Genomic DNA, 25903 nt, shown 5'->3' on the forward strand with positions numbered 1-25903 from the left:
GTAATGCACGAGGAGCCTGGGTGACAGAGACGATTAACACTTGGCTGCTGACTAACAGGTTGGTGGTTCAAACCCACCGAGCAGCTCTGCGGGAGAAAGACCTGGTGATCTCCTTCTGAAAAGATGGCAGCCTGGAAGGCCGTAAGGAGCAGTTCTGCTGTGTCTCCCAGGGTTGCCAGGAGTCAGGGTCTGCTCAATGGTACCTCACAGCAGCTCCACAGCAACAGAATGCACATACCATGGATAACACAACCCCTACTAGCAGGGTCTAATCAAACACTGCAGAAAAACATCTATATGTTGGGATAAATGAAGACCATGAATATTTTCACTTTCGTTCAGGTTTTGCTACCAAATGAGTTCAACACAACTGAACAAAAAGCTATTCGCTTTCCAAGCTTTCTGGAGTTGGGAATTGCAGATAAAGGTTTGTGAGCCTGTGGTATGTGTCACCACGAGAAGTTGTGTAAGCTGTTTTAAAGGAAAACTTGGTCAGCTTTTTGGCTTGTCCTTGCCCAGTGTCAAAGGGAGTTTTGAGGCTCAGAGGGAACCCTGTATTAGAGAGCCTCACTAGGACTGAGCCGGCCAGAGGACTCAGGGTGTAACTGATCATGGCCGGGTGGCCCTGGGGTCTGGCACTGGGGAGGGCACATACAGGCCTGGCTGAGAACCAGGGAGTGCCCGGCCATGAGCGTGCTCCACCGGAGTCAAGACCTGTCACAGCTGCTTCAGCCTGAGCTCAAGAAGATTTGGGCACTTCAGCTGGCTCCTGAAGCCTGGGGGTGAGATGGCAAGGAGGGGAGGAGAATGGGAAGTGGACGCTGAGGGTGCACCTGGATCTGCACTCCAGGACTATGGGGCCACCCGCCTGCGGTTGGGCATCTGAGGGATTTTTGTAGCCAGCAAGTATCTGAGGAGCATCTCCTTGGGGTGAGGGACATGGGCTGGGGAGCAAGGGACCCCTGGGCGTTTAAAACCATGGCTCTGCCCAAGAGCTTACAGGCTATTTAGAGAGACTGTCCGTATAGCCCTGAAGAAGGAGAAGAACAACAACAAAAACCTTGCAGAGCTGTGGCACTGTATCCACCAAGTGGGAGAAGACAAAGAAAGAGGATGGTTAGCAGGGGATGCGGCCAGCAGGCAAGTAGGGCTTCCTGGAGTGGGCAGATAAGCATCTAGCACCCAGCTAGAGCTAGATGGGACCTGAGTATCACCTTTCCCATCCCTTGTATTTTTGAGTCAGGTGTGAAAAAGGAAGTGGTTAGAAAAGCTTCCAGGTCTTTGGGTGGTGCAAATGGTTTGCATTCAACTATTAACCTAAGGGGTGGCAGGTTGAACCTACTTGGTGCCTTTGTGGACGAAATGCCTGGTAACCTGCTTCTGCAAAGATTACAGCCAAGAAAACCATATGGAGCAATAGGGCATCACCATGCGTCAGAATTGATTAGATGGCAAAGGGTGTTTTTGTTTCTGTTTTTAAATAAAAAGGCCCAGGGTATCTCTGAGAGCTTTGGATGGGAGATCAGAGGCAGGGGTTACAGTATGAAGAAAGACACAAGGTCTGGACTGAGTTAGACATGGCAGGAGGACATGGAGGAGACTGGCCTGGCTTGGTGGGGACCCTCTGGCTGCCTCTGAGTGCAGGACAGCCGACAGTGAGAAGTTCTGATCCCTCTCTGGAGAAACCTGATCTTCCTGAGGGACCCCTCTCCCCGAGACTCTGTCTGTCCTCTGGGATATCCTGACCTACTCAGCCCCTCCCCAGGCACATGCTTTGACCAGGTTGGGAGCGTCCTGGTGGATCCAGAAGGTAGCTTCTTGACTAGAGTGGGAGGTCCTGCTATCCAGGAGCTGAGGAAAGGGAGAGGATATGGAGCAGTGGGCCATCCCTGGGACCTGCAGGAGGACAAATGGAACCTGTACCACCTGGCATCTCTGCCTAGAGCGCCTGCAAAGAATGGAAGTGTCGTCATCGCAAAGTGACCACACAAGGCATCCCAGCCTGCCTGGCCATGGTGGGGAGCCTGACAAGCTAGTTAGTTGGCCAACTTGCCATGGTTAAATAACGTGGTCAGAGAAAACCTGTCTAGGAACCAGGGTCCCATGGTTGTGGCAGAGCTGGGGGCAGGGGTGGGGAAGTGTTTGCCATAGAGAGATAGAGCCTCGCAGCTCCTTACCGCCCCTGTAGCTCCCACCCACAAGACCCACAAGCTGGGTTAGGGCTGGGCTTTTGACCCCAAGAAGCCAGAGAAGCTTGTCTTTAGGGCTTCCAGCCTCCTTAGTCTCTGTCCCTCCCCACCTCTAGCCCCACCCTCTTTCTTTCTTTTCACTATGTTGTTGTTGTTGTTATGTGCCATCACTATATCACACTGATATTGTATCAGACTCTCACACTTTAGTATGAAGAAGATGGCCACTTCTGTAAGTCTAACCCTTGCCTTCTGGCTGAAAACAGACTGGGGAAAAGGAGCCTTTTAAACGGAGGATCCTTTTCTTTCTTCCTGAGGTCCTACCTCTTGGGCTTCCCGAGGAGTCAGAGGAGTGCTGACCAGGAGTCTTTCTCTTTAAAACTTACTCATTTTGTGTTCCCACCGCCTCAGACATATGCTGTGGTCATGGCTGACTTTGCTTTCCTGAAGTGTTATGTTGAAACGGAAAGCAGAAACCATGATGAAACGATCAGGAGGCCCAGGGTACAGTCCCAGCCCTGCCACTAACTCAGTGCATCACCTTGGACAATAAAATCTTACATGAACTCTCAGGGCACAAGGCAGGTCAAAGCAGAGACCTGCACATTTGGCAAACCCCTTGTCCTCTGTCTCCCTCTGCCCCAGCCTCTGAGATACCGCCAGGAACCACTAGGGCGAAACTTGTGGACTGGGTGATCCTCAAGGGTTCTTTAGTCCTAAAATATAATGATTCAAACTGTGTATATTCAGACCCAGCCAGGGAGCTGGAGGTGGCATTTTTAATCACAGAGTTGCAGAACCGAGGGGTCCTTCTCACAGGAGTGACTTTTGGGCCCCTCCATGGCCCCCTGACCCATGCATGTCAGCAACAAAGCCTTCTTCTCCCCCAGCTTCAGTAGGGCCTAAGCGGAGAGGGAGAGAGACAGTAGACAGGGAGGGAGAAGCATTTCCTTCACAGATGTTGAACCACCACCCTGTAAATGCCCAAGATTGTTGAGATGCGGAGAAAGCATTTGCTGGGCTCAGCAACCCATTGAGAATGTGTGAGCCTACGTCTCCAGACACCACCCTCAGTGGGCAGCCCAGGCTGCGAAACAGGAAGTAGAACTGTTCTTGGAGAGACAAAGGCCACAGCTGGGCCAGGCTCTTTTCTCTCTAAGCCGAGCTGGGGTGGGAGAGGAAGCTCTGGGTGGACTCCAAAGAGATGGTGACCAGACTTATTCCTGGCGGGGGGAGCTCATGGGATGCTGAGGTTAGGAGCTAAGGAGGAAAGAAAGGCTGGATGCAGAAGAGGGTGGGGGGAGCCCACAGGGAAGTAGTGAGTGGTCTTGTTTATTTCAGTCTTTTGTGGGTACACCTGGCTGTTGTTCAAAGTCCTTTTTAAAGTATAAATGAATGACTGAGTGTAAGGAGGGGCTGGAGGGAGTATGAGTAAAGCTGGGAAGCCATAACTGATGGATTTGCCAGGCTGGTCAGGAAAGTGTCTTCATGGAGGAGGTGGGAAGTGACCGTGAGTCCTGCAAAGGGAAAGGAGTGCAAGATGGAGGGGAGGATGTCTGTTCAGCAGGGACCCTCAGTGAACCCCAGGAAGGGACCGAAGTCTGGGATGGGTGTTCAGAGGACCCCCCTCTCTGAAGAAAGGTCACCCAGTGCCATGATGCCCTCTTCTCCTGGGCCAGGGGCTGTCCTGGCTGAACTCGCCCTTGCTGGGAGGAGTGGGAGAGAGCCTGGGGGTGGGAAATGTGTGTGTGTGTGTGTGTGTCTAGGGTGGTTCGATGGGGGCCTTCAGAGAGGGGGACTGACATGAAAGCACAAGGGCAGCACTTACCATGCAAATGGCCCTTCAGCGGAAGCCTGTTATCAGGAGCATCTAATGAGGCTTTGCAGGGCCAACAATGGAGGCAAGGCAAGGCTTTTGGTTCCCAGGCAGTGGCCTGTAGTTGGCACAGCCCTGGTGCTGGGCACAGCTCCTGCTCCCTCCAGCTAAGGGCTCGGACATGCTGGCATTCCTTGGTGCCCTGAGAACCAGCAGCCTTGTCCAGCATAGCCAGCCACATCCTGGGAACAGTTTCCTCTGGAACCATCAGACCTTCTGGAGCAGAAAAAAGGGGGAGAGGGGTCTGGAAGCACAGAGCCTGGGGCACCCCCAGGTGATGAGAAATGCTCTATACCTGTGCTGTCCTCCTCATCCAGCCTGTAGTGCTCCCTCCTGCCTCTTCCTACCCCTAGGTCTCCCATTGCAGGCAAGATGGGACTGGCCAAGGTCAAGGTCTCACCCAGATGGTGCTAGGAGTTCAGATCCAGCTCCCTGTAGAGTTATTGACTGGGAACCAGGCTGATGAATGCTCTTCCCTCCTTCCCCTGCTCCTGGGTCCTCTGGAGAGTTTGGAATTCTGAATGTAACCATGTTTCCACCAGACTGAGCTCCTTGAGGGCAGGACTATGTCCCCAGCACCTAGCAAAAGTTTGGCACATAGTAGGTGCTCAATAATGACAAATACTTACATGAAACTTACTTCATGCCAGGCACCATTCTAAGAGCTTTACAAATATCCACTCATTTAATCCTTACAATAACCTTGTGAGGCAGGTACTGTTTTATCTGCATTTTCCAGATGAGTCACGGAGAGGTGAAGTACCTTACCCAAGCAGCACAGCTAGTAAGAGGTGGAGGCAGGATAAGAACCCAGGCAGTCTGGCTCCTGTCATGCTCTGTTCCTGAGGCAATGCGGATTGTTGAATGGAATGCACCCAGGGGATGAGTCTCCACTCATCGGGGTCCAGAGGCCAGAACAGCCTTGAAAACAGGTCCATGGGTGGCCCCCACACTCCAGCAGGAGTGAGCTCCATTTCTTCTGAGGGGTGCTTCCTCCAAGGTCACCTCAAGTGGGGCAGCTTTTTCAGAAACTGTGGATGGGGTCAGTGCCAGAGAGGGTGAAAGGAGGCAGGATTAGGAATGGTCAGGAATGGCCAGAAGCAATCAGGGTGGGGAACTCATGAAATGAAGACGTGAGGGGCACCCTTGGCTTTCTCACTCCTGGACAGAGTACCTGGGCCAGGGGATATTCTGAGATAAAACAAGAGGCATCTTATTGTGTGAAGAGGTAGGGCCTTTCAGTCTTATTATCAACCTGACGTCTAAGCACCATAGGGTGAGGGTGCAGAGAGCAGAGGGCATGGCCTGGGGTAAGGATTGGAGGAGACTAGAGCTGGTCACGTTCTAAAACTGGTTGCCTTCTTAATGGAGAATGAAGCTGGAAGTCAGCCTGGGAATGGGACCACTGGACCAAAGTAGGTGCAACCCAATAAGGGGTGGGGAGGGGTTCCAAGATGGCTCAAGAGCACTTGAGTCAGGCGTAGCCTGAAGGAGCTCTTGTCTTTAGATCAGAAGAACAATTAGCAAGTTTGCAAATGATCCCTCTTCTGCTCTTTGGATCAGAAACTGGTTACCTATTTGGCTGAGAGCATTGGACCTGACCACAGGGCAGTGTCTTCATTTAGGGGTTTTAACCCCCAAATTTTATCTGGAATCCTAAGACCACCAAAACTCACTTGATCTTCTCTGGTTGTACATCTTACCCTCATGGGCTCAGCTAGCTGGAGGGTCATCCAGATTGACAGCGAGAGGCTGATGGGTAAGGTTCTCAGGCCTGGGAGCCAGAGAGCGTGGCTTCCTTGAGGGGAGGAAATAACATTCACTGGGCCTGGAATGGGCTGGAACCTGAGACACTCAGAATTCTGGGGTCCAGGAGGAAACCTTCCCCAGCAGATGCCATGGGGTGGACAGGCATGGAGAATCCCCCAGCACTGTTTAAGGAAGTAGGTTGAACCATGTTCTACATTTGATGTCATGGTGCTATGTCTTCAAAGGAAACGAGATCCCCAACTCTATCTTGTTGTTGCTGATGGGTGCCGGCCAGTCGCTTCCAACTCATAGCGACCCATGTGACAGAGTAGAACTGCCCTGTAGGGTTTTCTTGGCTGTGTTCTTTACGGGAGCTGATCACCAGGTCTTTCCTCCTAAGGAGCCACTGCATGGGCTCCAACTTCCAACCTTTCGTTAGCTGTCAAGCACTTAACCATTGCACCACCACAATGCAGAAAAAAATCCAAGGGAAACAAGGTCTTAGAAGGTCTTCTAGTCTGTCCTCCCAGACCATGCCAGCCAGCCTCCTTTGAGAGCTGCCCTGGGCAGACCAGGACCCAGTGTGGCCTGAGGGCCCTATGCGGTTGGCTGCCTTTCCCGACCATTAATCGCTACTAAGTGTCATTACCGCTAATAAAATTAACCGACTTTATACTGGACTCCTGGAGCCATCAATCACAGGGTCTATTACATGAAATTAAAAACACAGGTGCCTGTTGATGGATTAAAGGGTGTTTACTGAGTCCAACTCTCCATGCAGCCTGGGAATTCTGGTGCTCTGCACCAACAACAGGCTGTGATCAAGACTACACCCTTTGATAAACCAACCACCATCCTTTATCCTGTAGGGATGTCTCAGGCAAGAACACAACTGGGCTTCAGGACGACTCAGGGACCAGGGCCTGAAAAGCTCCCCACATTCTCTTTCCCACTCTCACCTCTGCTTCTCTTTTTGCATTTGTTTCATTCTTTTTGTTTCTCTTTGGACCAGCTTCTTCTGTTTATCCTCTATGTTACAAGCTCTGCCACCCAGAGATATAAACTATTTTCATTTCATTCAAATTCCATGTTCCCAAAGAAAGAACCAATTGGCTCAGCTAGGGTCATATGAGTGTTATTGGTCCAATCATCAGGCCAAAGCAGCAAGGTCATGTGGTATCTATATATCAACCCTATAGATAAAAGGGTGGAGTGGGCAACCAACATAATAGTATCCATAACAGCAATGTAAAGGACTTGGTAGTGAGTACTCAAAAAGTGGTAGCTATAACAATATTGTTGTAAGCTGCTGCCATCATACACAATGGAGCAAAGCACTGTTTGGGCCCATGCCAACCCTATGATGGGTTGTGTATTGGACCATTGTGCTCCATGGTTTTCACTGGCCAATTTTTAGAAGCAGATTGCCAGGCCTTTTTGCCCTGTCCATCTTAATCTGGAAGCTCCATGGAAGTCTGTTCAGCATCATGGAAACACACAAGCCTCCAGTGATAGATGGCTGCACATGAGGTGCTCCTGGCCAGTAACGGAATCTGAGTCACATGTGGCTAGTAGGTTTGAACCAGAAGCCTTCTGGTTAGCAGTCAAATGCCTTAGGCACTACGCCACCAGAGCTCCCATATTATATAATACAATGTATACTATAGCTAGGTGGTTGTTGTGTGCCGTCAAGTTGATTCTGACTCATAGCAACTCTATATGACAGAATAGAACTGCCTCATAGAGTTTATTAGGTTATAATCTTAATGGAGACAGACCCCTAGGTCTTTTCTCCCACAGAACAGCAGTAGTTGTTGCTATTAAAATGGCATTTGAGACAGACCTTGAAGGATGTGCAACCCTACTGGCCAAATCTCCATCACCTCCTGCTTGTTCTCCTATCTGTCAATCAACTGCTACAAGAGAAGTTCCTGCAACACAGGAGCCGTGTGAGCAGAAATTGCCCCTGGACCAGAGAGGGGCCTTGGAAGGGGCTAGATAGCTGCTTCCTCCTTTGTTTGCTCCCTGCTGCCCCAAGCTGCCCTCCATACTGGAAACCTGTCCACATAGGGCCTCCTCAGCTCAAGTTGACATTGAGTTCTGCTCAAGACCTGCCAAGGGTCAAGCTATAAGGGTTTCCTGCCAGGCTATAGGGAGGGGCTTAGGTGTCGACCTGGTGGACTGGAAATTTACTCATTTGCCCCCAGATTAATGATTAACGGGCCCCTGCCCTCACCCTGTCTGGGAGAGGAGCCCAGGGCCAAGCTGGGCCAGGAGGAGCCCGATAGCATCTGTCTCTGCTCAGAGGTTTCGGAGATATGCTCCACACTGGGTTGGCTGCACCTGATAGATTTGGACTCTGGGGGCACTTTCTGGGGGCATCTGGGGCTTAGCCAGGGCCCACTCCCTCTGATGAGGCTTCCTGCTCTGGCAGACAGAGAGGGGGTGGTGTCTAGCCAGATGGCCTGGCTGAGACAGGTGGTTCCAAACAAGAGAGCCATGCCTTTGGCTCAGTGGGACATGGACTTCTCTGACAATTCAGGGCTTGGCCTCTGGGTTGGTAGAGCAGGAGAAGCATCCACACAGAAGCTCTAAGTCACTGCTGGTCCCACCATTGGTCTCTTCCCCTGGCCAAGAGGCTGACATGCCCCAGAAGGGGACTGCTCCCTCCAGCCAGGGTTCCAGAGTGATGGATACTCCACCCACACTGAGGGGCACCAGAACAGGGCCCTGAGGAGTGGGGCAGCAAACACTCTGAACTAGTGGAACCATCTCACAGAGGGTTTCTGGGAAGAGGGAAACCAAACTAAACAAACAAACAAACAAAAACCACACTCACTGCTGTCAAGTCGATTCTGACTCATAGTGACCCCTCCTTGGGTTTCCAAGATGATAGCTCTGCAGAAGTAGATTACCCAGTCTTCCTTCTGAGGAGTGGCTGATGGGTTTGAACCACCAGCCTTCTGGTTAGCAGTCAAATGCCTTAGGCATTACACTACCAGTGAGCTCTAACTCTCATGCCCGCCTTAGTGCTAATGTATTGTTTGACTTAGGCCAGTCACTGCCTCCTCCTAAAACCTTTGTTTCCTCATCTGGACAAAAGAGGAGACTGTCAAGATTAAGGAGTAAAACATCTTGCAAGAGAAAAGAATTTTGAGAAACTCCAGCTAGCATGGAGGTGAACTTAAATGTCTCGGGCACTGTGTGGTTAGTACTTTTCATAGGATCCTCCTAGCAACCCTAGGAAAAGATGGGATCACTCTTTCCACTCTATGAAGGAGAAAGCCAAGCCTTCAAGTTTGCACGGTTAAGTGGCAGAATCAGGCTTACAATTTGAGTAGCCTGACTCCAGAACCCACGGACTTTGGATAGAACAACAAGAAGTCATGATAAATGGAGAAAACATTGAAGTTGTCAAAGACTTCACATTACTTGGTTCTACAATCAACACCAATGGAAGCAGCAGCCAAGACATCAGACAGACAACCTATTGCACTGAGCAAATTTGCTGCAAAAGACCTCTTTAAAGTACTGAAAAGCAAAGATGTCTCTTTGAAGACTAAGGTGTGCCTAACCCAAGCCATGGTATTTTCAATCTCCTCATATGCATGTGAGAGCTGGACAGTGAATAAGGAAGACCAAAGAAGAGTTGATGCTTTTGAGCTGTGGTGTTGGTGAAGAATGCTGAAAGTACAGTGGACTGCTAAAAGAACTAACAAATCTGTCCTGGAAGAAGTGCAGCCAGAATGCTCCTTGGAAGTGAGAATGGCCATACTGCGTCCTTCCTACTTTGGTTACGTTGTCAGAAGGCACCATTCCCTGGAGAAGGATATCATGCTTGGTAAAGTGAGGGTCCATGAAGAAGGGGAAGGCCCTCAACAAGATGGATTGACACAGTGGCTGCAACAATGGGCTCAGGTATAGCAAGAATCATGAGGCCAACACAGGACTGGGCAGTGTTTCATTCTTTTGTATATAAGGTCTCTATGAGTCGGGGATGACTCAATGGCACCTAAAAACAACAACAACAAGAAGTCTGGGGCTCATGGTTTGCTGTAAATGTAGCTCCTTCACCTTCATCCAACCACTCTTCCTTCCATCCATCCATCTATTCCATCCATCCAGGTATTCCCCAGGCAGCTCCTTTGTACCTGGCACCAAGTGGCTGGATGGTTGGAGATCCATCTAGGAAATATGGAAACAAGGTTAGTGGGATGACTTGGGTGGCAACATAATGTAAGGGAAAGAGAAGTGTAGAGAGATCTCAGAGACCTCAACTGGGTGCCTGCTCCGCATCTACATCCTCTTTGCCTGCGCTCCCAGGAATGGGGTGTGCCCTCTAGGCAGCACGTGCACTATTTCTGAAATTTCCCCGATCATAGAAGCCACCCAGAGCTCTTGATGAATATGCAGGTTCCAAGGTCCCACCCCAGACCAGTGGAATCAAAATTACTCTATGTGGATCCTAGGAATCTGTATTTTTAATAAGCATCCCAGATGATTCTGCTTATTGGCAAGTTTAGGAAATAGAGTGGGTAGGAAGAGCAGAGACTTTGAAATCTGGAAAACTTGGGTTGGAAGTTCTGCATTAGCCCTTGTTACAAGCATCTTGCTTTCATACTCTGTAAGATCCCTGTGGATGGGGTCTGATGGAACCAGCTTGTTGACCAGAAGGCAATAAATAAAGCCCTGAGAAGACCCTGTTCCCTAAATCTGCTGCAGGTCCTCAGGGATTCTCATCCCTCCTCCTTCCCACGACAACCGCCATGCTCATTCGCATCCCCTTCTCTCACCCTCTCCAGCCTGACTGGGCGCGAGGTTCTGACGCCCTTCCCAGGGTTGGGCACTGCGGCGGCGCCTGCACAGGGTGGAGCCCACCTGAAACAGTGTGACCTACTGAAGCTTTCCCGGCGACAGAAGCAGATGTGCCGGCGAGAGCCAGGCCTGGCTGAGACCCTGCGGGATGCCGCGCACCTGGGCCTGCTCGAGTGCCAATTCCAGTTCCGGCATGAGCGCTGGAATTGCAGCCTGGAGGGGAGGAGCGGCCTGCTCAAGAGAGGTAGGGCAAGGTTCACAGGGAGGTTCCCCTTACCCACCCCTCTGGCCCCCAGGCCCGGGCCCCCTTGTCCTTCCCCACTCAGCGCAGTCCTCAGAGGTGGCTTGGTCCAACTTGCTCACACCCCCCTTGGAGTTGAGATAACTGGTTTAGCCCCAGCTGTGCCCCCGCCTGGTGCCTAAATCACTTCTCTTTCCATCTGAACATCCTTCCTTACGTGTAGAGCTGACCTGCCACCCTCTGGGAGGCTGGGCACACACACGGTAGGAATCTAAAAGGCCATTTCAAGTCTCACTTGTAATGCCAAGTCTCAATGTTAATGTTAATTTTCAATTTTTGGGAAATTTAATTTCCAATGTCAATTTTAAAAATTTTTTAAAATTTGATTCGATCTGTTGCTGTTGAAAATATACACAGCAGAGCATACACTGATTCCACAATTTCTCCGCGTGTAATTCAGTGTCACTGATTCCGTTCTTCAAGTTGTGTGACCCTGCTTGCCTTCCTTTTCCAAATCATTCCTCCCTCATTAACACACACTCACTGCTCCTTAAGTTTCCTATCTGACCTTTCAAGTTGTGGTAGTTAATTTGATCCCATATAACTAATTCTTCACAATTTTGGTTTTGCGATTTTCAACTTTAAGGAGTGGGTGAGAGGGAGGTGCCCCCAGATCTCTGTCCCTGGACTCACTACAGTGTCTGCTCCTTGGCTGGGGGCTGCCTCTGTCCTCTGAGCCTAATCCCTTCCACCCTCCCCACCCCCGGTGCCTGCACAGGTTTCAAGGAGACGGCCTTCCTGTACGCGGTGTCCTCAGCCGCCCTCACCCATGCTCTAGCCCGGGCCTGCAGTGCCGGGCGTATGGAGCGTTGCACCTGTGATGACTCCCCGGGCCTGGAGAGCCGGCAGGCCTGGCAGTGGGGCGTGTGTGGTGACAACCTCAAGTACAGCACCAAGTTCCTGAGCAACTTCCTGGGGCCCAAGCGAGGAAGCAAGGACCTGCGGGCACGGGCAGATGCCCACAACACCCATGTGGGCATCAAGGTGAGTGTGATCCAGTCATGGGCTGCCCGTAGCACCTTACCTAGCCAGGGTGCTGAGCAGGGAGCAGGGCCTGTAGGAGGCAGCAGCTCCTTACACACACATCCACACGGAGTCCTCTCAGCACGAACATCGTTTCTTCAACAAACATCCCCTGGCATTTATTCTGAACCAATACCAAGAGCCAAGAAGGGATCTGAGCATCATTGGTGGCTGAGCAGCAGGTGGGAGCCAGGCTGGTGAGGTGGGAGTATGTGTGGAGAGGACTGGGTCTTCCTGGAAGTTCTAGAAGCCAGCATGGTTTGAAAACTTGGATCTAGTACAACCTCCACCCTCCTTCCATTTTATGGCTGGGAAGATGGAGGAGGCCTAGAGAAGGGAAAGGTCTTGGCTGAAGTCACACACACGGTAGGAATCTGAAAGCCCATTTCAAGTCTCACTTGTAATGAAAAGTATCAATATTAACGTTAATGCATTCTACATTCTGCGTCCTCATGTCTGAGTTGGACCAGGGCTGCTGTGTTCAGCTGTGCAAATTGTAGACTCCCCAGGAACTCTGGGCCAAGGGGTGGAATGTGGGCTGAGATCCGTCCACATCCCTCTCACCAAGACATGATGTTGGCACAGGGCTGCCACTGCCCAGGCATTGTTTTGTTGGCTGCTGTTGAGTCCATTTTCGACTTATAGAGACAACATATGAAGGCGTAGGGTTTTCTGGAGTAGAGCAGGGTTTTTTTTCCCATAGAGCGGGCTCCAGGCCCTCAGACTGTAGCCCCCAGGCCTCTGACCTCCCCTCCCCTCTGCCTCTGCCTCTGCCCCTGCAGGCTGTGAAGAGTGGCCTCAGGACCACGTGTAAGTGCCATGGCGTGTCAGGCTCCTGTGCTGTGCGCACCTGCTGGAAGCAGCTCTCCCCATTCCGTGAGACGGGCCAGGTGCTGAAGCTGCGCTACGACTCTGCAGTCAAGGTGGCCAGTGCCACCAATGAGGCCCTGGGCCGCCTGGAGCTTTGGGCACCCACCCGGCCGGGCAGCCCCACCAAGGGCCTGGTGCCTCGGTCTGGGGACCTGGTCTACATGGAGGACTCACCCAGCTTCTGCCGGCCCAGCAAGTACTCGCCAGGCACAGCAGGCAGAGTGTGCTCTCGGGAGGCCAGCTGCAGCAGTCTGTGCTGTGGGCGTGGCTATGACACCCAGAGCCGCCTGGTTGCCTTCTCCTGCCATTGCCAGGTGCAGTGGTGCTGCTACGTGGAATGCCAACAGTGCGTGCAGGAGGAGCTCGTATATACCTGCAAGCACTAGGCCTGCAGCCCAGTGTGCCATCCAGGCCCTACCAGGGCCTGCCAGAAAACCCATCCTCCTGTGAGGCCACCCAGCTATCCAGCCAACCCCTCTGGGCAGTTACACGCAGTGTGCATACATGCACAGACCAATGTCCATGCCAGTGCACATGTGTGTGCAGCTCACCTCTTCTCCCTCTGCTGCCCCATGGCCAAACTTTTCTTTCTCTTAACACCCAGCAAAGAGAAATGCAGGCCCCACCTCTAAACCCCAGGGTCTCCAGCCTTGTTGAAAACTTGAAGTGAGAGAGCAGAGTGGGAACCTATGTGGAAAGAAACAAGGGAGACCAAGACTGAGGTCTTGGAAGGAAGAGACGGAACATCTGTCATTCTGATTCTTCAAATGGATAGTCTGTAGCCAGCAGAACGCTGGGAGGTGAGCTTCTCTGGTCCAGGAACACAAAGACAGGTGGAGTCTGGCCAGGCTGGGACAGCCCAGCCCTTGGGCACTGCTTTGATCACAGTGAGCCCACTGGAGTTACACTCCTTCATTCTCCTGGGGCTTTGCTGAGCTAGAGATGGGAAGAAAGGCCAGGTGGTAGGAGGTGCTTGTTTGGAGAGAAGAAGCTTTTCTGGGCCTGAGTGGACTCAAGTCAAGTATGTGTCCTGGAGCCCTGTGTCCTCAATTTGGCTTAAAAAATACCTGCGCTGTATGTAGCTACACCACCCAGGCCCTGCTCTGTAACAGCACTAATGGAGGAAGACAGGTGGGGAGAGCCAATCCCCAAGGTGGGATTCAGCCCAGGCACCTGTGGTTGCACAGAGACTGTGACTCCTCTTCCTTATCTCCAGTGGCCGGAGTAACCTTTGATGGCAGCCCTGAAGAAGGTGATTCAGCCCCCTGGTGCCAGGCAGGGTCATGGCAAACTTGACCTCTCACCCTCCTGGTGAGCCTGCCTGGGTGGTGAGCCCCAACACCGGCTGATATTCGTGACACAGAACAGTTGCTTCATGAGCTGCGATCCTGCTTACATATCTACCCTTATGGCTGTGTAGTTAAGCCTTTTGCCCTAGCTAGAGTCTTTGCTAAGCCTAGCTCCTTAGTGGCCCCTTCATTGATGGTGGTGAGGAATGGACGTGACTTTGCTCATTTCCTCTGATCCTGTGGACATTTCCAGTGCCTCCTCCCAGGGCTCTTGTGTGGGAGGAGGAGTGAGAAACGGGCACCTATAGGTGTGCCCACCCTTACTCACACATACATACATGCACACACACGTGTGCTGCTTGGGCCTTGCCAGGCTGAGGTGCCCACCCAGCACAACATCTCTGTTCAGGTCGAAGATCTTAAGGGGTCATTTTGCTGGAGGATACGTGCTTCACCAGAGCAGGGCCCAGTGCCAGCCAGGAGGAAGTGACTTCCTTCCAGAAGCCCTTGGCCGCTGCACTGGCCCTGCCGCACCCCGCTGTCAGCTTCCTTTCTCCCTGAACCCAGAGTTGCTGACCCCCCACTGAAACAGGAAACTTCAGAATCAGCTGAATGCTGGGGCCCCGGCAAACTCCCTGGGACCTCCAAGAGCAAGGAGAACCTGTGGGTGCTGGAAGGATCTTTGGTTGCAGAGGCTCTGATGAGAAGCCAGACTGACTCTGAGACCCCTTCCCTAGACTGACTTTGCTGACCCAAGCAGCTGGCCCACAGCTGAGCAGGAGGAGAAGAAAGGGGTCAGGGGCAGGTTTTCCAGTGTCTTGCACTCCCCCGTCCTCTGGAGATCACTACCATCTTGGGCCCGTCTTGCTCTCGGAGACCCCATTCTGCATCTACCCTGGCTCAGCTCTGGACACAAGATGCCAGGGGCATCCCTGGCCTGGAGGTGATTGGAGAACAGCATGCCCTGATCTGCCAGTATCCCATCTGCATCCCAACTCCACACATGCGAAGGACGAACGGCAGACTCTGAGGGCCAAAGCTAACACTGAAGACCTAGCCTGTGGCACAGGTGTGGGCATCAAGGACCCTTTGAGCTTGTGGGATCCTCTCTGTGTAACCTTTTCCATCCTTATTTCCAACCCTCTGCCTCTTCCAGTTATCCCTAAAGGTCCACCTCAGTCCCTTGGGGCCAGAGTGACCACTGACCCCTCCTCATTCCACAGCTGTAAGGGAAACACTCACAGGGTATTTTTGTCTACCTCACATATCTAGTTTTTAGAGCAAAAAAGAATAATTTATATAGCTAAGATATATGAGAAAATATTTATGTTATTTATATAGTTTCTTTATTCCGTGGACAGCACAGGTAGGGTTTGTGGGTTCTGCCAGAGGCTGACTGTATGGGGAGGTCTGACCAGCCCCCACTGAGCTGGATGCCAGGTGGTTGGGGAGGAGTCACGTGGGTTCCTGAGTCCCGAGACTGAGCCAATGAGCACCACCCTCTCCGTATGTGAGCTCTGATAGTCGTGATTTGGATTCTCCTTGCAAAGTCTTTGTAAATTCTCTGCTCTTCCATGTGCCTGGCCCCTTCTCCTGCTCTGACAAAACTGTTTTGCTCATCATAATGACCCCAAGGATGACCACACCTTGCATTGGTAAAGCACTTTGCTTTCAAGAAATAACTTTATCTCTTTAATCTCATTTGATTTCCTCAATACCCCTGTGAGGTACATGGGGTCACACTTTGCACCCATTTTACAGACAAGGCCCAGAAAGTGGAGGGCTGTGCTCAAAGTCACAATGAAGATGTTTGTTCAATGAAAATTGACCATCTATGCATGCCAGGCACTTGGCAGCCTCATCCAGGCCCTTAGGGCCTAGATGTATCCTGGATCCCACCTCCCAGTGTGGCTCTGACTTGCCCTAAGCCCAGTAATCCCCAAACCTGGATGCCGCCCTGAGCCCAAGATCCCAGAGAGTGGCTGCTTCCCTGGCCATGGGTGACTCTGGCCTTTTGGATCTGGGCAGCATGTCCCCCTTTTTCTCCATGAGGAGGCCCATGTCTCAGGGCTAGGGCTGCTGGAGAGGCCTTGAAAGTCAAACACCCCGGGGAGGCCACCCAGGGGCTTTGCCATCAGGGTCTCACGCCTGCCCACACTGCTGAGAGGGGTCTTCTGGGAGGTAGCTGGGCTTTGCTGGCTCTCATTATGTGCGTGTTTTTTATTTTTATTTATTTTTAAGGAGTTACCTTCCACTGGAGTTCTGGCTTTTCTTGTAAACTCAGCTGTTCCGGCAAACTGGCTTTGCATTTCCACCTGACTTCAGTCAGCTTGAGGGAGGGCATCCTTTCAGACAGGATGGTGAGAGCTGCCCAGTCTGCTGAGTGCCTGCCAGCCCACCCACCCAACTCACAGGTTCACCTGCTTGCCTCTCGTAGGCATGTCTGTCTATCCCTGTGTCTGGATGAGCCCAGCTTCCCTGGTGTCCTCCATTGACTGGCAGACAGAAAGACAGACAAACGCCAACCTTTAAGATTATTTCTTGCTTTCCAAAACTTCCTTTCTCAACAACTATAAATTCTAAAATGCTTTTTTGTCTCAGCAAGTTTTAGATGCAGTGGGAACCATCATTTACTGTGCACTTGTTGGGTCTATTCATTCAATCTACACAAATTTAGGGAGCCTCTCCTAGGTGCCAGGCAGCACCCTGGCTTCTAGGTTACAGCAGTGAGCATGACCAAGCTCCTGCCCATGGGGGGCTGCCATTCTATTGGGGAAGAAAGAGACAATAAACCAATAAATTACACGTCAGCTATTTGTACCAAATTTGTCTCTCTTTATCGCAATAACCCTGCACGTTGGACACACCCACCCCCATTTGATAGTTAAGGACATGGAGGGGGTGAGATGGGAAGGTTCATGATTACCACCAGCAAACAGTGGTGCCAGGATTTGAGCATTGATCTGCCAACATCTGAAGCTTGAGCTCTTTCCTCTCTGCATTGCTGCCTCCCCTCAGGTGGAGGGAGGACAGGGGTAGATTTTCCCATATTCTGGGTTCTGGGTAAACTGAGGCCTACGGAAGGGAAGTGATCCACTCAAGGCCACACCAGGTCAGTGGCAGCAGAGCAGACCCGAGCCTAGGTCTTGAGAGTTGATCGATAGTTCTAGACCCCTCACGCTGTGGCCAGCAATGTGGTGAGTGGGGGCAGGAGAAGGCAAAGGGAAGCCTTCAAAAACTCATGGTCCAATAAGAGAAACAACAGGTGTCATCCTCAGAATCTCTCCCCTAGCCCCACTGCCTTCCAAGCATGCTTAGGGGAAGTGCAAGTCCTCAGCAAGCTGCTATAGTAACTAAGAGGAGGCTCCTTTCTGAGCAAAGGGCAGCACCAGAGTGTTTGGGGTCTCCCTATGGTCCCCAGGGAGGGAAGCCCCACCTCCCTTTTATTTCCCACCTTTCACTTCACTCCACCTCTCACCTGGGGTTCCTTCATGTAACTGCTCATCCAGCAAACACTGACTGGTCACCTTTAGAGTGCCAGACACATGACAAGGTGCCATGGTGACAAGATCCAGTCACCTGCATTTTTACCTGCATCCCCATCCTAAGGTGTTCCTTCTGCTTGGGGCTCCTGGGCCTAGAGTCCAGATAGTTCTAAGCAATGACAGATCCTTAGTGAATAAGCCACACAGCAGTAGGCTCCAGGTTACCCAGGGCTTTCTTAGCTGTGTTCTCACTTGACTTCACCTTGTGAGGACCTCACAAGGTGGACCTCATTGTTCCCTTTTTATAGGTAGGGAAGCTGAGGTGCAGCGTGGTTGAGTGAACCGCTGAAGGCCACATAACTAATAAGCAGATTCAGGATTTCTGCCTCCAAACCCTATGCTCATGTGCCTTCAGACTTCTCCCACCCCCATCTAAGCCTTTTCCAGCTTCTTCCCATAAACCAGTTCCCATACAGGCCCTCAGGCTTCTCCACCTTTAGGTGCTTGACATCCACCACTCTTCCTGGGGGATCAGGGCTTGTTGAGACAATCACTAAGTGGGTACTTACCTATGGTATTCCCTCCTTCCCCCTTTAAAAACATTTAGACACATTTGAGCTCTCTCTCTTCATACATACATTTTTATTTTGTTAAATCATTTGTGAGAACATTGCAAACACCAAGACGCTTCACCTTTAAATACTTTTATCATTCACTCCTAAGAAGAAAAGCATTCTCCAATAGAAGCACCAGGCCATTGTCACATCCAAGAGGTTTAATATTGACACAATATTATCTATTACGCAGTCCATATTCACATCTCCCTATTTGTGCCTCAAAAATATCCTTTACAATTTCTTTTTGTGATCCGAGATTCACTTAGGAATCAGGCACTGAATCTTGTTGTCTGTCTCTTTCATCTCCTATGATCTTCCTGCTTTTTTTTTTTTTTTATTTCATGATGTGATTGAAGAGTCCAGGCCAGATATCTTGTAGAATGGCTCTCAATTGAGATTTGTCTGATAGTTTCCTTGTGATTAGATTCAGGTTAAACATTCTGGCAAGCCAACTACTTGAGTGATGTGGCTTCTTCTTGGTGCATGGCATCAGGAGCCGCAGAGACTGATTTGTCTACGATGAGTGATGATGAGTTTCATCACTTAGTTAAGGGTGTCCACTAGATCTCTCCAATGGAAGGGCACACTTTCCCATTGTGATGCTTTGAGGCTGTGGGAATATCCTGTCACCCAACAATATTTTACTCAATAGTTTTAGCATCCATTGGTGATCCATGCCCAAATCAGTTATTACATGGGTGAATGCAAAATGGTGATCATCTAATTCCATTACATCACTCCTTATTGATTTATTAGTTGGCGTTTGTCTTAGTTATCTAGTGCTGCTATAACAGAAATACGACAAGTGGATGGCTTTAATAAACAGAAGTGTATTCTCTCACAGTTTAGGAGGCTAGAAGTCTGAATTCAGCTCTAGTGGAAGGCTTTCTACCGGTGTCAGCTCTAGAGGAATGTTCTTGTTTCCATTCAACATCTGTGGGCCTGGCATTCTTCAGAGCTCTCCATGTGTCTTGGCATCAGTCTTCCCTTGGGTCTAGGGGTTCTCAGCACTAGGACCCTGGGTCCAAAGGACATGTTCTGCTCTTGGCTCTTCTTTCTTAGTGGTAGTCACGCCCCTCTCTCTCTGTTCCTTCTCTCTCCTTTTATTAATTATAAGATGAAAGGTGATGTAGGCCATACTCCAGGGAAACACTGGATCAAGGGCTGTGATCCTACCCTAACCCTGCCTTGTTAACATAACATAATCTAACCCTCATTAATGTAACCTAATCCTGCCTTGTTAACACATAGAGGTCAGGATTTACAACATATCACAAAACCGAGGATAATTCCATCAGATCACAAATGGAGGACAACCATATAGTACTGGGAATCATGGCCCGGACAAGTTGACACATGTTTTGGAGGGGATACAATTCAATCCATGACAGTGTAAAGAACGCTCGTTTCTCCACTGCCCCCATGATACCCTTTTGAATTTTCCCAATCACCCTGCAGGGCAGGAATTATTCTCCCCGTAGTACAGATGAGGAAACTGAAGTTCAGGGAGCTTAAATTATTTGTCTAATGGCAGAGCTGGGATTCAAATTCAGGTCTTTCTCATACATAAACTCTCACTTGCCACCTTTTGGAATCTTCTCAGATTCCTGGGTTTTTTTCTCTGATGACTTATCTCTGAGCAGGTGGTGAGAGACTGTGTCCTCTCCCAGTAGAATTCCTGCAGCAGGTGAGGAAGGCATTTCAAGCAGCAGTGGTGGAGTAGGCGAGGGAGATTTACTCTCTTGAAATCATGAAACAGCCTTGCTCCTGCCCACCCCTAAGCCACCCCCACGCCTTTCTAGAGATCCAGCATTGCCAGAGTATGTGAGCTGCCCTCTGCCTGCCCACTTCCTTCTAATCCACCTGTTCCTGAACCAAACCTTACGAAAATGCTGCTTCTCTCCTCACTGACCTCCAACTTGCCTCCTCCATATTTACTCTGGTCCTTGCTGTATGGAGCATGATTCTGGGGACCCCCAGTCCTGGCGCTACTGAGATGGGCCCAAGGTCAATTACTCAGCCCCAGTGACTCCTAAAGATACATGAAATGACCTCCCCATATGTCTGATTTCCAATTAGAGAAGTATGTTCACTGTCTAACCAACAAGTACAGCCTGTGCAGGCTCTGTTCTAGAAGAAAGGTTGTAAAAGACCAGAGAGATGACCCATGGTTGAGGTGGGGGACATTCAGGTGGGAGAGTGGTGGGGGTGGGGTCCTTTGCCTATCTCCCCACTTCACATTTTGCCTAAGGTTCTTCTTTGCATAACTACTCATTCAGCAAACACTGATTGGCTGGGCAAGACCCAGACTTGGCCTTCAAGGAAGTCATCATCTATTTGAGGAGAAAGACAGAGATCCCTAGGATGCAGGTGTTAAGTCCTATGAGAGACGTCACTGCATGAGCCCTCACTCTACTCCGGGTACTCCTGTGCTGAGATAGTTCCTCATATTATCTTGTTTCATCGCTATAGCAACCCTAGGCATACATACAACTATGATTCCTATTTTACAGGCGAGGAAATGAAAACTCAGAGAGGTTCCTGCTATGCCAAAGGTCCCACAATAATAGCAAAAAAAAAAACAAAACAAAACTCACTGCTGTCGAGTCAGATCTGACTCATAGGACTCCTCCTTGGGTTTCCGAGACAGTATCTTTATGGAAGCAGATTGCCCAGTCTTCCTTCTGAGGAGTGGCTGGTGGGTTTGAACCACCAGCCTTCTGGTAGCAGTCAAATGCCTTAGGCATTACCCCACCAGAGCTCCCACAATAATAGCAGGGCTGGAAATTACCAGTCTTTAGCTGCTCATTCCCTAGGAGTGCAGGCATGGCTTGTGCAAAGGCCTGGGGATTGGAATTGCTGTTGTCAGCTACTGTCAAGTTGGCGCCAACTCATGGCAACCCCATGCACAAGCAATGCGATCCTGCCCAGTTCTCTGATTGGTTGCGGGTCAGACCATTGTGATCCGTAGGGTTTTCATTGGCTGACTTTTGGAAATAGATCACCAGGCCTTTCTTCCTAGTGCGTCTTTGGCTGGAAGCTCCACTGAAACCTGCTCAGCATTATAGCAACATGCACCACCACCACCCCCGACTGGCCGGTGGTGAGGTACATTGGGTGGGAATTGAAGCCAGGTTTTCTGCACGGAAGACAAGAATTCTACCACTGAAGCACCACTGCCTGGGGAATTAGAGGGAGGGGCCTTTGGGGACTGCAAGGATTCAGTGAGGCGGTGGTATCTACCTCCCGTCTTCTTCCTCCTCCTTGCTTCCCTCCTCCCCTTTTCCTTTCTCTCTTCTTTGCATACCTGCAGAGCTGAGGCCAGCTTTCTCTTGGGTGCCTTATCCCTGCTACTCCCATTCCTCCTCCAGTCCCCAGCCCGCATTCCTGGCTGGCTTTCTTGAGACCATTAGTGTGTTTATGCAGAAGCTGTTCAGGAGAGCCTGGACGCCCCCCCCCCCCAACCGTGGAGAGTGGACACTTGAGTGGCTGAGGCAGGAGAACCTGACCCAGTGTCCGAATTCCTGCCCCCCTGTCTGAACAAGTCCGGGGTGGCCACCGGCCTGGGTAGGCAACGATCACCCCCTCGTCCCCACCCCCACTCCTTCTTGCACTGCCCCTCCCGCAGCTGACAGGCCCTAATCTCAGCTGTCTTCGTGCAGCCAGCCCTGGGAGCCTGGGGTCACCTGATGCCGACACATTTTAATTCAGAAGCTGATTTCTGCTTGTTGGCAACATGTCATTTCTGAAATTGCTTTCTCTGCCCAGAGGCAGGAGATGTCAGAGCTTCACAGGTGTTACAGCGGTGCCGCCCCCGCCTCACACACCCTCCCCAAGTTCAGGAAGGATTAAGGGGCATGGGGGGCTGTACACTAGATCCTCAAGCTCTGCTTCTCATGTTTCCCCAAGGCCGGGGGCCAGGCATGGGGGATGCTGGGAACAGCCTCGTTTCCCTCTGTAGCCCGAAGACAGGGGCCCAGAGTTGAGTTCCATAGATAGCATTGCTGCTGCTGTGGACAGTAAGGATTCGGGGCATTTTAAGCACATTCTATACAGGTGCCAAGGAACCCTGCTGGCACAATGGTAAAGAGTTAAGCTGCTAACCAAAAGATCGGGGATTCAAACTCACCAGAGGCTCTGTGGAGAAAAGACCTGGAGATCAGCTTCTGTAGTAATTACAGCCTAGGAAACCCTATGGAGCAGCTCTACTCTGTCCTATAGGGTCCTTAGGAGTCAGAGATAACTCCATGGCACACGACAATAAAGACAGGTGCCAAGCACTGTGCAAAGTGTCTCACCTGCATAATCTCATTGGACTCTTACAACCCTCCAACTTGGTATCATTCTTACTTGACAGCTGAGAAAATTGAGACTCAGAGAGATTAGATCACAAACTTAATGCCACACAGCAAGTATGTGGCTGAGCTAAGACTTAAACCCAGTGAAGGCAACAGTCAGGCTGGGATTCGAAAGTCTGGGAAGAGAGGTGGACCACAGAGTTGGCAAGGACTTGGCACCTGGCTTCTCCTGTATTGTTCCATGGCTTGATGCAAACATCTCTGGGGAAATTTGCCTGCTCCCCCAACCTCCCCACTTTTGCAACCCATCACATAGTGGCTTGCTTTCTGTTTTGTATTTCCTTAGCATTTCGCGTGGATTCGATTAGCAATTCAATTATCTCTCAATATTGACATTGCTTGTTTTATTGGGTGAATGAAGGAAAAGATGCATGAACAAATGAATTTTGGAGTCTATTCCCAACTCCCCCCCCCCCCCAGCAGCATCCCACCACACAGGCTTCTGGTTGTTCGGCACCACGTCCCTCCCTACACACTGGCTCCTCACTAGCCACATTCTCTGCCCTGTCTTTCTTCCCTTCACTTCCTCTTGTCTCTACTTCCAAACCCCCAGAATTTTGGCCTCCTTGACCACAGGGAGCATCTACAAGGTGTAGGGGGCTGTTTTCCTCAGCACCAGCCAGGGCATGAGCTAATTCAGCGGGTCTTGTAGAGATGGTGTGTGGGCCAATCCATCCCCCACAAGGTGGTCCTCACCTCTCAGCTCCACCTGCTCCCCAAAATGAACTTTTCCCCCCTAGCCCTCCCTCCAGCTCTTCAGTGGGCCTGGCCACCTGGATCATCAGAAGAACCCAGCTCTGTGTGTACATGACCCTTGGTACGTGGAGCTAAGACATGGCTGGATTGGCTGGTGTGGGGCCCGGACAGAAGCGGTCCTGACCCAACTCATATGTTCATTGCATTGGTATCCAGCTTGGGCTTTCAGTGAAAGGCTTTCAGAGCTGTTCCTCTCATTTGACTGCAGGCATAAACCAGCACTAGGTAAGAGGGGTTCATTTCAAATGAAGTAGAAGATTCACAGAGTTTCAGACCTAGCGAGCCCCTTCCCATTTTATGCATGAGGAAACAGACCCAAGGTGAACAGCAGCAGCAAAAATATCCTTAACACACATCAGGGTGATGTTCAGATGAAATGGGATTGGCACCAGGGGCACTTGGGAGCGTGCTGATGTGCTATTTCTTCATCCATGGCTCTTCACTGGGGGCTAATTTATTGAAGGCAGTACCTAAGGCTGTTATATTGAAAGTTAAATGTTAAGCTAAAAAAAAAAAGAAGAAGAAGAAGAAAGAAAGAAGGAAATCAGGATCCACAGAGGATGGTCAAATGTCCAGGAAGAAAGGACTGGTGGTCATTAAAAGTCAGGTAAACAGTGTCCTAGTGTGAGCTCTGTCTGAGGCATCAGACAGAGCTCAGAGGTAAGTTACCTTTCTCTGTTAGATAAGAAGGGGTATCTCTCGACAGATAGATAGATAAGAAGCCCTGGGGCACAGTGGTTAAAGCACTCATCTACGAATTGAAAGATTAGCAGTTTGAACCCACCAGCTGCTCCACAGGAGAAAGATGTAATCTTTTTCCATACAGATTTACAGCCTCGGAAACCCTATGATGAAGTTCTATTCTGTCCTATAGGGTCACCATAAGTCATAATTGACTCGATGGCAATGGGTTTGTTTTACAGACACACACACACAGTTTACATGCATAGTATACCTACTGTGTGCCAGGTATTGTGCTGGACCTGGCAACAAGGCACGAAAGGACTCTGCTCTTAAAGGACAAAAGACAGATAACAAGTCATCCCAGTTCAATGTGACAAAGCCATCACCCCAAGTGGTGGAACTCAGTGGCCGGGGAACTGGTGGGTGAAGAGGGAGATGTTTCACTGTGTTCCTTGTTCCTTTTGAATTTTAAAACATGTGAAGGTCATGACTTATCCAAAAATACATTTAAAAAATAGAATAAAAATAACATGGGATGAGTTTTCACAAAGGGGAAGAGCAGAGTGCTTATGGGAACATAGTGAGGACAGAAGAGAGCACAAACCTAGCGTAGGGAAAGAAAAGGCTCCCCAGAGCAGTGAAGGTCTAGCTACAGCCTGAAGCTTAAGTAAGTGTTGGGTAGGTGAGGAGTTTACAGGGAGAGCGATGCAGGTGTCAGTGGACAGGTTACCATGGCATGGAGTAACACAACGAAGCTGGCAGCATCTTTGGGGAATGAGAGGACACCTCTAGAAAGTGCCTAGCACACAAGGTTGCTTGCTGCGTGGTAGACCAACGACCCTCAGGTTGATTCCGACTCATGTGACCCCACATGTGTCAGAGCAGAACTGTCCTCTATACAGTTTTCATTGGATAATTTCTCAGGAGACTGCCACACCTTTATTCTGAGGTGCTTCTGAGTGGGCTTGAACCTCCAACCTTTTGGCTAGTAGCTGAGAGCATTAATCATTTGCACCAGCAAAGGACTCCTCTGCCTCCTTACTGGCCTTGAACCAGAGCTCCCTTCTCCTACATTTTCTCTGCTTGCCCACTCAGCCCTTCCCTGCAGCAGAACGTTTCCTCCGACTCAGCAGAGCCTACTAAGCACAACTGAAACCTTATTTGTGTCCTAGATTGAGGACCTGTGAAAACATCAATAAGGTGGTGAACCCTTATTTTCAGAAAGGCTGAATGTCCAGGAGTGAAGGAGTGACAATTCTAGGCGCAGGATCGGGTAGGGGGCCCCACACAGCTACAGGTGTTCCCTGCAAAATTCAGACCTTCCTTAACTCAGAAGGGCACTCAGCTCATCCTGGATGTCACCTGGGGCCAGAAGAGAAGAGCCCTGGCTCTGGGAGAGCTGTGGGGGTTAGCCAAAGAGAAACAGCACTGGTGACTGTACCCCCTCCCTCCTTTCTTTTCTCTTTTTAATTTTAATTTTGGTGAAAATCTACACAGCAGAACATCCATCCATTCATCAGTCTCTGCATGCACAATTCAGTGGCACTGGTTATAAGCTTCACGTTGTACTAACGTTCTCATTACCCCTACCCATGTTTCATAACCATTGACTCCTCTCCTGTCTTGGAAGAAAGGGGAAGGCGTGTCTGAACCCACAGCTGCATTAGGACCTGATATGAGACCGGCCAGTGATCAGTGGTCATGGGCCCTTGGTTGGCAGGATGGACCTCTGACCTCTGACCCTCAAAAGACTGAATGAGATCTTTGACTCCTGAAAGGCTATTTCAGAGTTCTGACCTCTGTGTTTGACCTCCCTTCTTCTTGGCACCCACCTGGCACCCGTCACCCAAACCTGTGCTGTGGTTGTCAATTAAGAACATGTCCTCCATCA

At 50.4% G+C, this 25903-nt stretch overlaps 1 protein-coding gene across 1 annotated transcript; it reads left to right on the forward strand.

Moving 5' to 3' along the window:
* Positions 1–687: 687 nt before the first annotated feature.
* Positions 688–13209, forward strand: WNT9B (Wnt family member 9B). Its single transcript, XM_007959919.1, has 4 exons — positions 688–782; positions 10617–10873; positions 11649–11914; positions 12736–13209. Exons 1-4 carry the CDS (start codon positions 688–690, stop codon positions 13207–13209), a joined length of 1092 nt encoding a protein of 363 aa, XP_007958110.1.
* The last annotated feature ends 12694 nt before the right edge of the window (positions 13210–25903 follow it).

This window comes from Orycteropus afer, unplaced genomic scaffold (genome assembly GCF_000298275.1).
Source record: "Orycteropus afer afer isolate SDZICR_OR568_19922 unplaced genomic scaffold, OryAfe1.0 scaffold00018, whole genome shotgun sequence".
Taxonomy (NCBI): domain Eukaryota; kingdom Metazoa; phylum Chordata; class Mammalia; order Tubulidentata; family Orycteropodidae; genus Orycteropus; species Orycteropus afer.

Bases quoted from the DNA above. Each gene is read 5' to 3' on its own strand.
- WNT9B (XM_007959919.1), top strand. From the start codon at position 688: ATGAGCGTGCTCCACCGGAGTCAAGACCTGTCACAGCTGCTTCAGCCT. The intron at 783-10,616 runs GTGAGATGGCAA...CACCCTCTCCAG, and splicing joins CTGGCTCCTGAAGCCTGGGG to CCTGACTGGGCGCGAGGTTC. The intron at 11,915-12,735 runs GTGAGTGTGATC...CTGCCCCTGCAG, and splicing joins ACACCCATGTGGGCATCAAG to GCTGTGAAGAGTGGCCTCAG.